Source organism: Lycium ferocissimum, chromosome 3 (assembly GCF_029784015.1).
Source record: "Lycium ferocissimum isolate CSIRO_LF1 chromosome 3, AGI_CSIRO_Lferr_CH_V1, whole genome shotgun sequence".
NCBI classification, from domain to species: Eukaryota; Viridiplantae; Streptophyta; class Magnoliopsida; order Solanales; family Solanaceae; genus Lycium; species Lycium ferocissimum.
Window position 1 is genome coordinate 58993819 of NC_081344.1, and position 14344 is coordinate 59008162.

Consider the following 14344-nt stretch of genomic DNA (forward strand, 5'->3'; position numbering starts at 1 on the left):
TTTTTTTTTTTTTTTTTTTGTGCAACTTCTGGAAATAGAACAAGTTTATGGTGTCCTAGAGACTCTACTGTTAGTCTGTCAAACTTGCTATATGCTAGGTGATTTTGAAGAACTAAAAATGACTAAAGCTGATAACAGCAAACCTTGATTGAAACCTGGAATGCTTGTTAAACCTACTGACCTGTTTAAGTAGTGTTTGAAATTGTTTTAAGTTTAGAACTTGTTTGAAATGGCTTAAAACTCTGTGGTTAAGTCTGTCTTGATTATTCTATATATATGTCTTCTTAGAACCATGCTTGATCCTACATCTATGTTTGGGCTTCTTAGACAGTGTAGGAGCAGACTTGAGGTAGATTCCAATATCCTGCAAAATATAAGTTATCCATGTGAGTTCAGCTGCTGTAGCAGCTAAGGCTCTATATTCAGCCTCTGCACTTGACCTTGCCACAGCCTCTGCACTTGACCTTGCAACTGTGTTTTGCTTCCTAGAGGACCAGGATACACAATTTGCACCAAGATATATGCTGTAGCCAGTGGTGGATCTTCTTGTTGTTGCACACCCTGCCCAATCTACATCTGAGAAGCCATACAGTCTGAATGAGGACTGAGATATAATACATAGCCCATGAGAAATAGTTCCTTGTACATATCTTAGTATCCTCTTGACAGCCTGAAAGTGCACAGAGTTGGGATTCTGCATGAACTGGCTAGCAAGGTTGACAGCATGAGTTATATCAGGTCTGGTCAGTGTCAAATATTGCAGGCTTCCTACAATGCTAGAAAACTCACCCCCTCCATCACTTTGAAACACTTTAATGCTTTTAGAAAACTGTTTCTCAACCATTTTTTGGAACTTGACAAACACCTCAAAGAATTCTGATTTTCTTAAGGTTCCTTTTCAATCTTATTTCTCAAGCCAAAAGGCAATTTACAACCTTTTCCCATTTGACAACTAACACAAACAGTAGGACTTTTATTCCAACAAGTGATATTGATACACTTATTTTTGTCTAAAACTTCTAAAAACTTAGAGTTTGGATGCCCAAGTCCGGCATGCCAAACATCACTAGGATATAGCATGGTATCTAGATGTTGGTGTTGTGATCACCTTAGACCTGAAACATTGGCTCATGGTTTCTTCGATAGAGTAATTTAAATCCAACTTCAAAGAACACATCCTTTTGTTCCCAATCATCACTACTATCACCTGGCTTTCTCACAACTTTTATCACTAGCTTTGTCATGCTTTTACCATCGCTAGCGATGGTTTATACACATGCACCACTCGTATAGCACACTTCTAATGCATGAAGGAAACTAGTCTATGATAGAGTTATACATTTAACTAAACTCTATTACTTAAGCTTATCACAACTACTTAACAATAACAATAATAAGATTGTACTTATCCTAAGTAACCTTATCATGATCAGTGATCTTATCATGATCTTCAACATCTTCATCATGTGTTATATTAGATTTTTAATAATATGTATCATGCTTATTATTTTTGTCCTCCAGATTTTCTCACTTGTTCAGTCTTAGATTTACACGGATCCGGATAGTCATGAATCAACAAGGGCCTTCAACAAGAAGCAAAAGAGCTCAAACCGCAGCATATGCTAAACCTGGTTCATTGTCATCCTTGGCAAATAAAAAACGCGATTATTAACCACAAACGAAACTGTTCAAGCTATAAGGTCGAGAGAGAGATCATCTGCTAGAATTAATTGGAGAACGACGACCGGTAGCACCACAAGCTAACCAAAATGAGCAACTTGTAGAAGAGCAACATGTAGAGGAGCAACAGCCCGTCGAGGAGCAACAGCCCGTCGAGGACGAAATGCAAATGGATTCTACAATTTCTCCCACAAATGAACAATCTGAAGAAGGTAACACATAGCTTACGAACTTATTAAATTCATCCATGGCTTCTAATTTCTTACATTTTCTTTTAACTTTAGGCCCTTCGACTCGAAAAGAAAAAGAGGCGTTAACGCAAAATGCATAGTGTGCATAGCCGATACGAGCGTAAATTGATCTACTGAATAGGCTCAATCAACCTATTGGTCCCTATCAAGATGTTGTAATAGAGTTTGGTAGCTTCCTCGGTACATTAGCGAGGATCGCGACCCTTTGCCCATTTGATATACTTGATTGGAGGAAAATGGACACAAAAGATGATTTATGGATATATACAAGGTTTGAAGTTTCCAATATTTAAGTATCTGTTAAAAGTATTGTTTATGCTAACAAAATGACACAAAATTGTAGGAGAAATATGATATTACTGAAGCTGGCAAAAAGTGGACTTTGAATGCAATTCATGCTGCTTGGAGAAGGCATAAAAGTGACTTGAAGAAACTTTGTTACAAACCAAAAGTTACTGATGCAATCATAATGGAAAAAAGGCCAGGTCATATTCCGGAATGTCAATTTAAAGAGCTCCTCGAATATTGGAAGTATGAGAAATTCCAGGTAAAATATATTTCCAGAATACATTTGTCTTCTCTGGTGCAAGTGTCCTTCTGTCTCTCTGTCTTCTCTTTCTTTGCTGCGATATGGTTGTCGTTGTAGGTTTTTTTTACCTTTCTCTTCTGTGTATCGCTACGCCATCTCTTTGCTTTTTTTCTTGTAATTTCTCTTCTTATCTTCTTGTCTCTATTGCGTAAAATGTCTAAAACAAATGCTGAGAATCGGAAGAAGTTGTTGAATCCGCACACAGTCGGCAAAAAAAGTTTCGCTTTAGTCCGCAATAAATTGGTGTGTTCTCTTATTTTATTTTTTTTATTAAGTCTTAACCTGTCATTTTAAGCGATTTTTTATATCCATTTTGATGTGACTAGGAAAAAACCAAGGGAAATGTATCACTTAAGGAGATCTTTGTGGAAACAAGAGCAAGGAAACCCGGGCGCTTGTACAAGGAGTCAAATGAAGACACAACTAGTAAAATTGTATGTATATTATGTATTGCAAGTTTTTATTGAAATCTATTATTTATTGTTAGTTTTTTTGTTTGCTTGAGTGCGGTTGTTGGATTGTCTTTGTTAGGCTGAAATGGAGGAAATTCAAACACAACTAAGCGAGATGGTAGTCGCACTCGTTGATGCATACTCACCATTATGGGTCCGGAACATCCGGGACGTCTAAGACTATATGGACGGGGGTTACAAAGACTTCTTTGAAAGGAAAAGCTGGAACTTTTGAACCAACTTCAAATGCCACAAATGATGTAGTGCAAGAAATGCAAGAAAGGATCCAAAAAATGGAGGAACAAATGGAGGAACAAAAGAGAACTATGCGCAGGTTCTTTGCGAGTATTCTACAGACATTACTTCAAAAGTAATTGAAAAACTCCAACGTGCGAGGATTAATTAGTCCGTACATGCTAGCAACATTGTGTGCGCCTTGGCCGGGAGAAGCTACGTACGCCCCACAAGTAGATAGCAACAATTAAGGTTAGTCTCACTTCTTCTCTCCGTTGTATATAGCCGACTTATATTGGTTCTACAAATTGCTATACAATGAACATGGTAAAATTAAACTAAAACTTGGAAAAAAAAAGTTGTTGATAAGTTGCATGCACGTACGTGTGTTCCGTATATATATCCGCAAACTAAAAAGGATAAATTATAGCATTTTTTTGATAATTCAAGGCTGCGTTAAAAGGAAATATGAAGTGTATCTTAGAGATCCCTAGCCAATCGAATTAGGTTAGCAATTAATACCGCTTTATTTGAATATAGAGTGAAGGATCAGAGCTGCAAGTTGCAAGTATAAAATTGAAGTAAAAACTTGTATTAACTAGGGGCATTCCAAGAATCGAACTCGGGACCTCTCGCACCCAAAGCGAGAATCATACCACTAGACCAAATGCCCTGCTTTTGTTGGTACCCACGATCTAAACAATAGTTGGAAGTTTCATCTCGCTTTCCGGAGTTTGTACCATTTTATGAATTAATTTTCTAGGAGGAATGACCGATGAGCATTCTCTGGTGTCTTGGGGGTCCCTTTTCTTTCCCTTTTTAAGGTCAAAGGTTGAGATGAAGGTATTGATAAAAGGAAAGTGAAGGAAAGAAAAAGTTATGCTTTGCTTTTTATGTTAAAAATGTGTGTTCATTTGTCTTAAAATGTATGTCCTAATCCTCTTTCGAATCATGTTTCGGTGTATATGTATGTTACGTGCCGTTTATAACTATGTGCATACCTATTTGTATATTCGAGTAAAATAGTACATGTTTAAAGGGGACCTCATATAAGATCTCGCTATATAATGAATTTAACCGATTTTCTTGATAGTTCGGTGTTTTTAAGTATCCGAATAGTCATCATGTTTTTAATATTATGTTTAAGAAGAATGGCATGTATTATTTGGTCTAACTTCGAATGTGTAGTACTATTTGAGCATCTTAAAGTTTTCGATTCTATTTGTTGTTGTTAGAATAGCTACTAACTATGATAATATGCCTATCACTCCCTCCTTTATTAGCCGGTGCCGCTGCTGCCGTCAGCACTGGCTTTTGTTTGGTCGGTGTCTTTCGATTCCGATGGCCGGCATGTTACGGTATTGTCATACGGGCTTGTCGTCTTGTTGCCAAGTACGGGCCGCGGCTATACGGGTTGAGCGGAGAAACATTCATATATCATCCATTCTCTCATTTTTCAACCTTTGATTATACCGTAGATATGGTGTCCAAAGGTATTAGGGTGTGTGTTTGAATAAGGTTGTCAAGTGAACACTAATACCTTTGAATATGACTAAGACTATTTGCGCATCTTAAAGTTTTCGATTCTATGTTGTTGTTAGAATAGCTACTAACTATGATAATATGCCTATCACTCCCTCCTTTATTAGTCGGTGTCGTGCCATCGGCCACAAACATGCCTTGTTTAATTTGGTTCTGTCGCCGATGGTTCCGTTGTGGTTTCTTTGGCATACATCAGGGTGTCGTTGCTGGCGCTTGGTCATTGGTTCTTTGTCATTCTTCTTCTTGTTGCTACATTGCAGTGGCTGCTGTTGCTATTCTTGTTCTGGTTGAGCGGAGAAATATTCATATATCATCCATTCTCTCATTTTGCAACCTTTGATTATACCGGAGATATGGTCATGTCAAAGACATTAGGGTGTGTGTTTGAATAGGGGTGTGTTTGAATATGGTTGTCAAGTGAACACTAATACCTTTGAATATGACAAGAGTATATTCATTTCTAGTCTTGTCATCATTAGTATGTATGCATGTCAGGGAGAGATTAAATTCTTTTATGAAAGCTTTTCTAAATCATTTTTCCTTATCAATTTTTTGTAGGTAGTGAAATTGAACAAGGGGATGAAAGAAGTGAAGATACGTGATCGACTAAGGAGGATTGGGTTAATTTTTGGAAAATTGAAGACTTGTGTGTTCCACCTCTTGAATGGTCAAACATTATCTTGATATTTTGCTTTTATGTATATTACTTGACCTCTTGGATTATTATTTTGGTATGATCGATGTTGGATCTTGTATTAGTATTTTGGTATGATCGATCGATGTTGGATCTTGTATTAGTATTTTGGTATGACGTCGGATCTTGAATTATTATTTTGGTATATACGATGTCGAATCTTAGATTATTATTTTGGTATGATGTTGGATCTTGAATTATTATTTCGTTGTGATGTCGGATCTTGAGTTATTATTTTAGTGATGTCGGATATATATGTGGTCTATATTGTGTTAGCCCTCTATAGTCTGTTGCAGTAGCACCATAATATCCGTTGCAGTAGCATCATAATACTCGTTGCAGTAGCACCGCAATAATCACCGTAGCCCCATAATATATGTTGCGGTAGACCTACAATACCGTTCAAAAGAGAATTCTAATAATTGTTGCAATAGTCCTAAAAATAATCGTTGCAATACTATATAGCCGTTGCATTAGCTCTATAACGACCGTTGCAATAGGAAGAAGCAGTAGTTGAATAGTCAGAAATGAGCGTTGCAATAGCGTTGAATAACCGATGCAAAAATCTATATTGCAACGGTTCATATCTGTTCCCGTAGATACATAACTGTTGCAATGATCGTGAAGAGCAAACCGTTGCGGTAGGATAATATATTGCAACGGTTTTACAAACCGTCACAATTAACCGTCACAATAGACCTATTGTAATGCAAGCTGTTGTAACAGTAACTAAAACCGTTGCATTATCACTATAGCAACGGGAAAACAAGCTACTGCAACGGTAACGGCACCGTTGCTATAGGCCTATTTTCTGGTAGTGGGCCAAATATGCTAAAGCAACTTTATTATTTGCTATAACATATTCTTATTTATTACTATCATTATTTTTATTTATACTAACATTATCTCGCTAGTTATATTAACATTATTTTACTGATTAAAGTAACATTACTTTTATCGTACACTAGCATTATTTTTATACTGACGTTATTCATACTAACATCGTATCTTTTCTTTATTTTACACTTAACACTATTCTAATTAGCATTATTTTCTAATCATTTTATACTAACATTTAGTAACATATACTTTCATATACCTATACCGATATCCGTATTTTGTTACTACATAAATAATCTTTTTAAAATCATTCTTTTATTCTTGCACATACTTTGTTCTTTTAGCCACAAAAATGTTTAAACCCGTCGGTAACCTCATTTGTGGATTTCTTGGGGTGCTTAATACCTTCCCCGAGGAATCATTAGAACCCTTACACTTTCTCTGGTTTTCAAAAATAAGGTTTCATAATACCTTTTAAAATGGTTTCCTAATTCCGTAAAAATTAGGTGGCGACTCTGTTTTCAAACAAATAGCCAAATTATGGGACGTTCTTACCGCAAGGTTAAAAACGGATTGTAACAGGCTGTACCACTACAATGAGATCAACTAAAAGATACAACATCTATCTTGGAGCAAATTGCATTTCTTGAGCATCTAAGAAACAATCTACAGTAGCTAGGTCAAGTGTTGAAGCTGAATATAGAACATTGGCATCTATTGCAGCTGAAATGACATGGATCACCTATATTCTCCATGACATTGGAGTGTATTTGAAGATAATGCCTATACTGTATTGTGGCAATTTGAATGCTTTATATATGACAGTTAATCCACTAACGCATGCCAGGATCAAACATGTAGAAATAGACTATCATTTTGAAAAGGTGGCCAGAACTGATTACACAGTTTGTAAGGTCCAAGGATCAATTAGTTGATATACATACAAATGCATTGACAAGGAAGGTGTTTACTGGTTTTAGAAGCAAGTTCGGAGTAACTATTCCACCACTCACGAACTTGAGGGGAAGTGTTGAAGATAGAGATCAAGACAGATTCCAGAATCCATCTCTGGATAAGGGACTTAGCCTAGAGTCGGTCACTTGAGTATAGTTATAGTAGGGATCAAACTCTTGTAATGTATAGCTAAAGGATAAGTTAACTCTAGTAGTGTTTAACTAGAATAAGGACTTGTGTATTACACTTATAGTAGGCTAAGTATTCTTCTGTATTGCTTATGCATTGCTTCTGCATTGCTCCTATAAATGGAGCCTTCTGTACTTAATTAATGTATCACAAATACACTTGAGTTTTTTCCTAAATAGCTTGAGAATTCTACAAGCAATACGTCACCCATATTTCATTTAAGTCATTAACAATTTAAAGTTTGAGATTCAACATTAATTGTTCTCATTCTTCCGGAGTATCTATGAATATGATGAGTTTCTTGACTTGCCATATATCCTACTGCCTCCCTCCAAATTATGTGACGCTATTTCCTTTTTAGTCAGTTCAAAAAAGAATGACACCTTTCTATATTTAATACTACTAATAATTATCTTTAAAATGTCAATTTTACCGTTGATGAGATGATTTGTAGTCACATAAATATCTATGGCTTGTTTTAAACCAAGTTTCAAAAGTCTTCTATTCATTCTTCAACTCCGTGTTAGGTCAAACACCTTCACATAAATTGGAATAGCGGGAGTATTTAAGATATAGTGCAGTAGACATTCCCATGCTCTGAGTTCCGAATCTTCATGGCTAATTGAGGCAGTTTAACTAAATTCACCCATACGTTTGACTAGTGTTTCTTCAAAGTTCGGGTGAATCGTGAGCAAAAGATTCTCTAAGTTTCGTTCTTTCTGTTAGCTTCAGTTAACATATGGGATCAAAAATCACACGATAAGTTCAATTAAAAGTTTAAGTATGCTTTGCCCAGTAATACAAGGACCAAGAGTAGAATAAAGCGACAACTCAAGGATCAAAATTTCACATTTTCCCAACTATTTATCATTGAGTTTTCAGTTCTTTGTTGTCTTAGCAAACATCATATATAGTCACGAGAAATTTTATTTTGTAAGTCACATAACCAACATACTAATTATGCGAGACTAACTTATTACTTGACAAGTGAACTTAATTATAATTACACTAAACAATCTGGCAATATGACTTAATTTTGGATACACCTCCTACATTTTAAAATCACCTTTGGTTGCAGGACTAGGACTGGCTCGTCGGAAGGAAGGCCAACCTCGAAGAAAAGCAGCAGGAACTTAAAATACGTGTTGTACTATTTTCCTTGACAAAGTTTTTTTTTCCCCAAAGTGGGTTTTTACTCGCAAGGTTTTTAATGAGGCAACAACAGTAAAATGTATTACGGCCATGAATGCACTGGACTTCAGGCAGGAAACAAGCCAGCAGCGGAACCCAACACCCAAACCTCACCTGTAGCTTAGGGTGTTGGGGGTTCGCAGAAGGAGTAGTGGCATTCTCAAGAATAGGAAAGGACGGAGGACTTTTTTCCTATGTCTTAGGGTCAATGTAAAAACACGCGAGGGTTCATAAATTCACAAGGGCCTAAGGACCCTCTTTTGCAAATAAAAAATCAATACAAGGAAGTATAGAAATGGCAACAAAAAATTTAATATTTGGCAACAACTTAGTTTTATTGTTGGCAAATAACTTTTTTGTTGCCAAAGAAATTAATTTTGTTGCCATAGTATTGATTATTGTTGCAAAAAGTACTTTTGGCAAAAAAAAAAAAAAAAAGTTGCACGTTGTTGCAATAACAGCTATTGGGAAAAGTCTACGCAACAAAAAATAAATTGTTGCCAAAAGTACTTTTTGCAACAATAATCAATCTATGGCAACAAAAATAATTTTGTTGCCAAATATATTTTTTCGTGTAGTGAATCTTAGGTCCTTCGTTATACTCTTGTCTGTTGGTACAAACGGGTCTCTCAGACTCGCAATTATTTGCTTCAAACACACGGCACGGACCCAGAGCCTAAGAGCGTGAAGGTCTCATAGACCCTGTGCCAATTAGGATGAGGTCGAGACGTCCTTCTGATTGGAACCAAACTAAAAGGGACCTCCTTTTATTATGAACTAGACGTGCAAAATTCCTGGTCATAAAATACGCGTCCGGAAACAATATCCCCAGATTGGGAGAGCGATTGTGCAAACTCTAAAATTGAAACACAATAGCAATTGTGAGACCTAAACACATGCATTCAAACAAAATATGCAGTACAGTTCGGAAGAAAGAATCCGAAGGCGGAAGGATTCCTGCAGTTAAATACTCCCCCTCAAAGAATTGGGCAAAATTACGCCAAATACCAACTGAACAAGAATTTATGCACTAAAAACTTCATTAACCAAACATAACCATCTCAGAAACTGTTATAGCTGGTGGTTTTATACATTTAGAATCATCGTACGTAAGTTATTTTAGTTTGGACGTTTGGATTTGTCTTCAGAGATTATATGAGATTGGACATGCCTAACTTATGCTTAAAAGTGTTTAAGTTCATGTTTGGTAAGTTACGGAAGGATTAGAGAATAAGTGAATCAAAGCGGAAGAGTTTGTCAAATGTTGTTTTTGGAAAATATGGTATATGGGTCGAATAAGTGAGATATGGTCCGTATTTTGAGATATGGACAGTATTTAAGGATTTTAAATTTTTTCCAGAGAAGGCAGATTTGGAGGTGGTATTATACGACCAACTATATGGACCGTATAATTTTATACGGCTAGGATGTTGGTCGTATAATGTTATACGACCAAGGATATAGACCGTATATATATATATATATATATATATATATATATATATATATATATATATATATATATATATATATATATATATATATATATATATGATATTACACCTTACAAATTTTTGCATTGGTTGTGAGGTAAACTAGCGTAAGCCGGAGAGGCCATCGAACCTTTATAAGGTTAAGGAAGACTTGTAACAAGTGTTAAGCAAGTATCTAAAGGTTTTGGGATCAAGCGAATCGAAGAAAATAAGTTTGTCGAAACTTTGGGAAAAACTTGGCAGAATTTTGGACAGGATTTTTGGTCCAACTTGAGGGAGGTATATCTCTTAGCATATAAGGAGTTACAGAATCCATACCTATGTAATTTTAAGTTCGGAGAGTCTTCTTTCCAATGCAACTAACAGATTACAAATCTGAGATACGAGACCAAAGATACGGCCCATATAATATTATACGACCGAGTTATACGAACCGTATTTTTATATGGCCAACTTATACGAACCGTATAATACAAAGTCGGTTGAAATTTCCAGAATTTAAGAATGATGACCCCTCTTCATTTTAATCATTTTAGACATAACCCCCAGTCCTAGAAACCTCTACAAACCACTCCAAACACATCCAAACATATTTCTAAGCCTAAATCAAAGATCAAGGTGAAGATTAAAGTGTTTAGGGTTTCCAAGTGAGCTTTACACTTGCCTCCTCTTCTTGAAGATGCTTGGGTGAGTATTAAGGTGGAGTAACCTTGGAATTGAAGTGTTCTTGAATTTTAAGGTAAGATTTCATCTTAGTTCCATGCTTATGAGTTTATTTGGTAATTATGTTAAGATTTGAGAAAAAGAAATTGGAGGAAAAGTTCAAATATGAAATTGATGATATTTTGAGTTGTGAATTAACTTGAGCTATAATTATTTAGCATGTTTTGAGCATAATCTTATTATGAGGGATAATAATGATGTTAAAGAAGTGTCGTATACAAGTGTATAAGGGTTGTGTTAAAGTTGTTGTTATGGATTGATTATGAAAAGAAGTTTTGGGATTGAATTGAATATAATTTAAATGTAATCTTTTGATTATGGAATTGTTGATGTTTTATTGTGGTTTGGGAGTTGTTTTGAGTTGGAGGAAATAGAAGACATAATGGGAAATCTTTGCCCAATTTTCGTTATCTCACTTATTAATATAGTTTGATTACATAAGCGTTTCAATGACTTACCCGAAGTGCGAATCAACTTAAATGTAGATTTACGAGCCTGGAAGGATAGGCATTGAGTAGTTAAGGAGACGACGAGGTATGTTAAGGCTAACCCTTTCTTTCTTAAGGTATGATTCCTTTGTTGTGAACCTATACATGATATCCTTAATATCCCTATTCCTAAAAATGCTAGAAGCTCATGATTCTCAAGGTTCTTATGATATTGTTGATAAGTGCTCTTCATGATGATGATGATGAGTCCATTTCTAAAGATACCAGAGCTTATAATTCTTGATGTTCTTATGATATTATTGAGCTTGTTTCATGATTATTGATGTTATTCATTGATGTTGATCTCATCTTATGATTTTGTTCTTTCAAGGTGAGATATGTTCATGATGATAGTTTCATGATCGAAGGTTTACGACCTTACGTCACTCCGATAGAGTTATTTTTTTTATTTGGGCTCTCATGCAAGCTTTATATATATGTATGTATTTTCTCACACCGAGCCGCGCTATAGTCGGTCGGGTACGGCACGTAGATGTGCACACCATTGCAGCGGGTACGTTATGATGATACCCCAGACGGGGGATGATATGATATATGGATTGGACTGCACATGCCGCAGCACTAACATTTATGGATCGGGCTGCACGTTCCGCAACACTAACACTTATATATGTATGTATGAAAATGTTTTTTTTAAAAAGCTAAGCATGCATGACTTCTGCCTTAAGAGGCATTTAGATGTACATGTTATCTCTCTTATCTCATGTTACTTTCCATATCTTTTTATTATGTTGTTATTCATGCCTTACATACTCAGTACATTATTCGTACTGACGTCCTTTTGTTTATGGGCGCTGTGTTCATGAACGCAGGTAGACAGGGAGAGGATTCGGACTCATAGGTTGTTTTCTCAGAGTTGTACAGGAGCACTCCACTTGTTTCGAAGCTGCAGATCATTTGGTATGGTTCCTTGTGTACAGATAAGTATGGCGAGGTCCTGTCCCAGCCTTATTATGTTATCTGTTCCATGTAGAGGTTTGTAGACAGATGTGCACAGTTAGATGTCTTTTGACCTCCTTAGTCCATATTTTGTTATATCATTTTGACAGCCTTGTCGGCTTGTATACATGGGCCCAGTTTGATGACGTATATATGTGTATAGTTCTTTCGGGCTTGTGTCCCTACAGATTATGAGATATATTAGCTAGCACAATGGCCCACTCAGGTATGGATATGAGATGTATGTATGTTTTGTGGTGCTCGGTAGGTTAGCTCCGGGTGCCCGTCATGGCCCTCCGGTTGGGTCGTGACGTAAAACATACGAGAAGGGTTATAACCAAAAGAAGTTCATATGGCACGTGGCCTAAAGAAAATTCTATCCAAAAGACAGATAAGTTAATTACTGTCCAAAGAAAAATGTCACTAGGAAATGAACATACCAAGTTCAAAAGTGGGCTCAGATAGAGGGCCTACAAGGTTTTGGAATTCGGAGGAATGGAGGACCCAGTCTCGATGACAACAGATTGGCCCGGCCGAGGATGAAAGCTTTTTTTAAAAAGGCCCTTCGTTGGCATGGAGTTCGAGCGGCATGACCGTTATATTATCAAAAAAAGAAGCCTCGGGGACTTGGTCATCTACCCCTTCCACGGCCTCGGCTGGCTCCACGTCATCTATCGACCACCCATCGTCGTCCAAAAAAATAACAGTCCCCTCACTGCGAGGTAAGGTGAGAAGGCCCTTGGCAGCAACCTCTTAAAGGGACAGAGCTTTGGAAATTTGGGCATCAACGTCGGTCATCCCGTCTCTGACTTATTGAAGGGAAATCCTGCTAGCACGGTGCATAGCAGGTGCTTTCTCCAGCACTGAAAACCTTTTTTTATCCTATATCCAGGCATCAATCTAGGCAACTTTAGCCAATTTCGCTTTCTCGCATCCTGAAGATCAGCATTAGTATTAGAGAGACATTCGTTTTCCTCGGCCTTCTTCTTGTTCCTAGCCAACTTGATGAAACATTTCTTCATGATCGACCTTAGCCTCCTCAGTTTTAGTGTGCAGTTCAGCCTTGAGGATCGAACCCTCTTCTCAAGAGTGGTTTCCTTCTACACAACCTCGTCATAGTGTTCCTAGTGATCGGCTAATTTTTTCTGCAAGGCTACAAGATCGGAGTAAAACTATGAGGCCTATTAGCTATGGATTTTTCTCTCCTGCTCAGCCTAAGCAATCTTGACTTCTAACTCCTCTGCCGCTACCAACTTTAATTCAAAGGCGGGTAGGCGCTCTTGCAGTCTTTTGCATTTTTCCCTCATCTCGCTTTCCTCATCAAGTTTGAGTTAAAGGCCTTCCATAGTCAGGAATTGGGCCTAAATCAAGAATAAAAAACTTAGCGTTAAGCACCGGTAACGCAGCATAAGCACCGGCATTAATAAGACAGCCAGACACTTCTTTCATCTTCTTCTGGTCCTTTTCAGTTGCCGGGGGCTTTAAGTAGTTGGAAACCCCCACTGGTTGGGAAAGTAGATGACATTTGGCCGGAACATAAAAGGTAACTTCCCGATGCGACAAAGGGTTATGAATCAGAGCAAGGAAAGTGTCTACAAAACCTTTACGGTGCGCCTCTTGGGGGGCCTCAGAGGATTTCCCCCGCTCATTGCCCTGAGGTCGAAAATTCCACCCGAAAGACTAAGGTAATGGTGGGGAACAGCCATAAAGGACGATGGAGTAGAATGGATGGGCATCAAGCCTGGAAACTCTCCCCCATAGTAGGTACTTCGACTGGGGGATGATGAGGAGATTCAAATACGGGAGCAATTTCCATCTCTCGAAAGAGTTAAGATATGGTAGGTTCTCGAGGAGTTCTATTCCTACGGAGGGAATTAGTAATGACATCAACTTTGCCCTCGGCTTCATCACACTCTAAAATGATGATAGTTAGAATGGCCCTAGACCTAACGGCGGAGGGTCCTCCACGCCCTGACTGGAAAACTTGTTTTTCCCCTCTTCGACGGAGGACCGGATCTGGATAACTCCTTCTTCACTTGGACCAAAATAGCCTCCTCCCAAGCC

At 37.4% G+C, this 14344-nt stretch overlaps 1 protein-coding gene and 1 non-coding gene across 2 annotated transcripts; both read right to left on the minus strand.

Moving 5' to 3' along the window:
• Positions 1 to 268: 268 nt before the first annotated feature.
• Positions 269 to 844, minus strand: LOC132048941 (uncharacterized mitochondrial protein AtMg00810-like). Its single transcript, XM_059439621.1, has one exon. It carries the CDS (start codon positions 842 to 844, stop codon positions 269 to 271), a length of 576 nt encoding a protein of 191 aa, XP_059295604.1.
• A 2963-nt stretch (positions 845 to 3807) lies between these two features.
• On the minus strand, positions 3808 to 3879 carry TRNAP-UGG (transfer RNA proline (anticodon UGG)). Its single transcript has one exon. It is a non-coding gene; the product is annotated as a tRNA-Pro (tRNA).
• Positions 3880 to 14344: the final 10465 nt, after the last annotated feature.

What these genes read in the sequence shown, in the direction of transcription:
- LOC132048941 (XM_059439621.1), bottom strand. Translation starts at nt 844, where the DNA reads ATGGTTGAGAAACAGTTTTCTAAAAGCATTAAAGTGTTTCAAAGTGAT.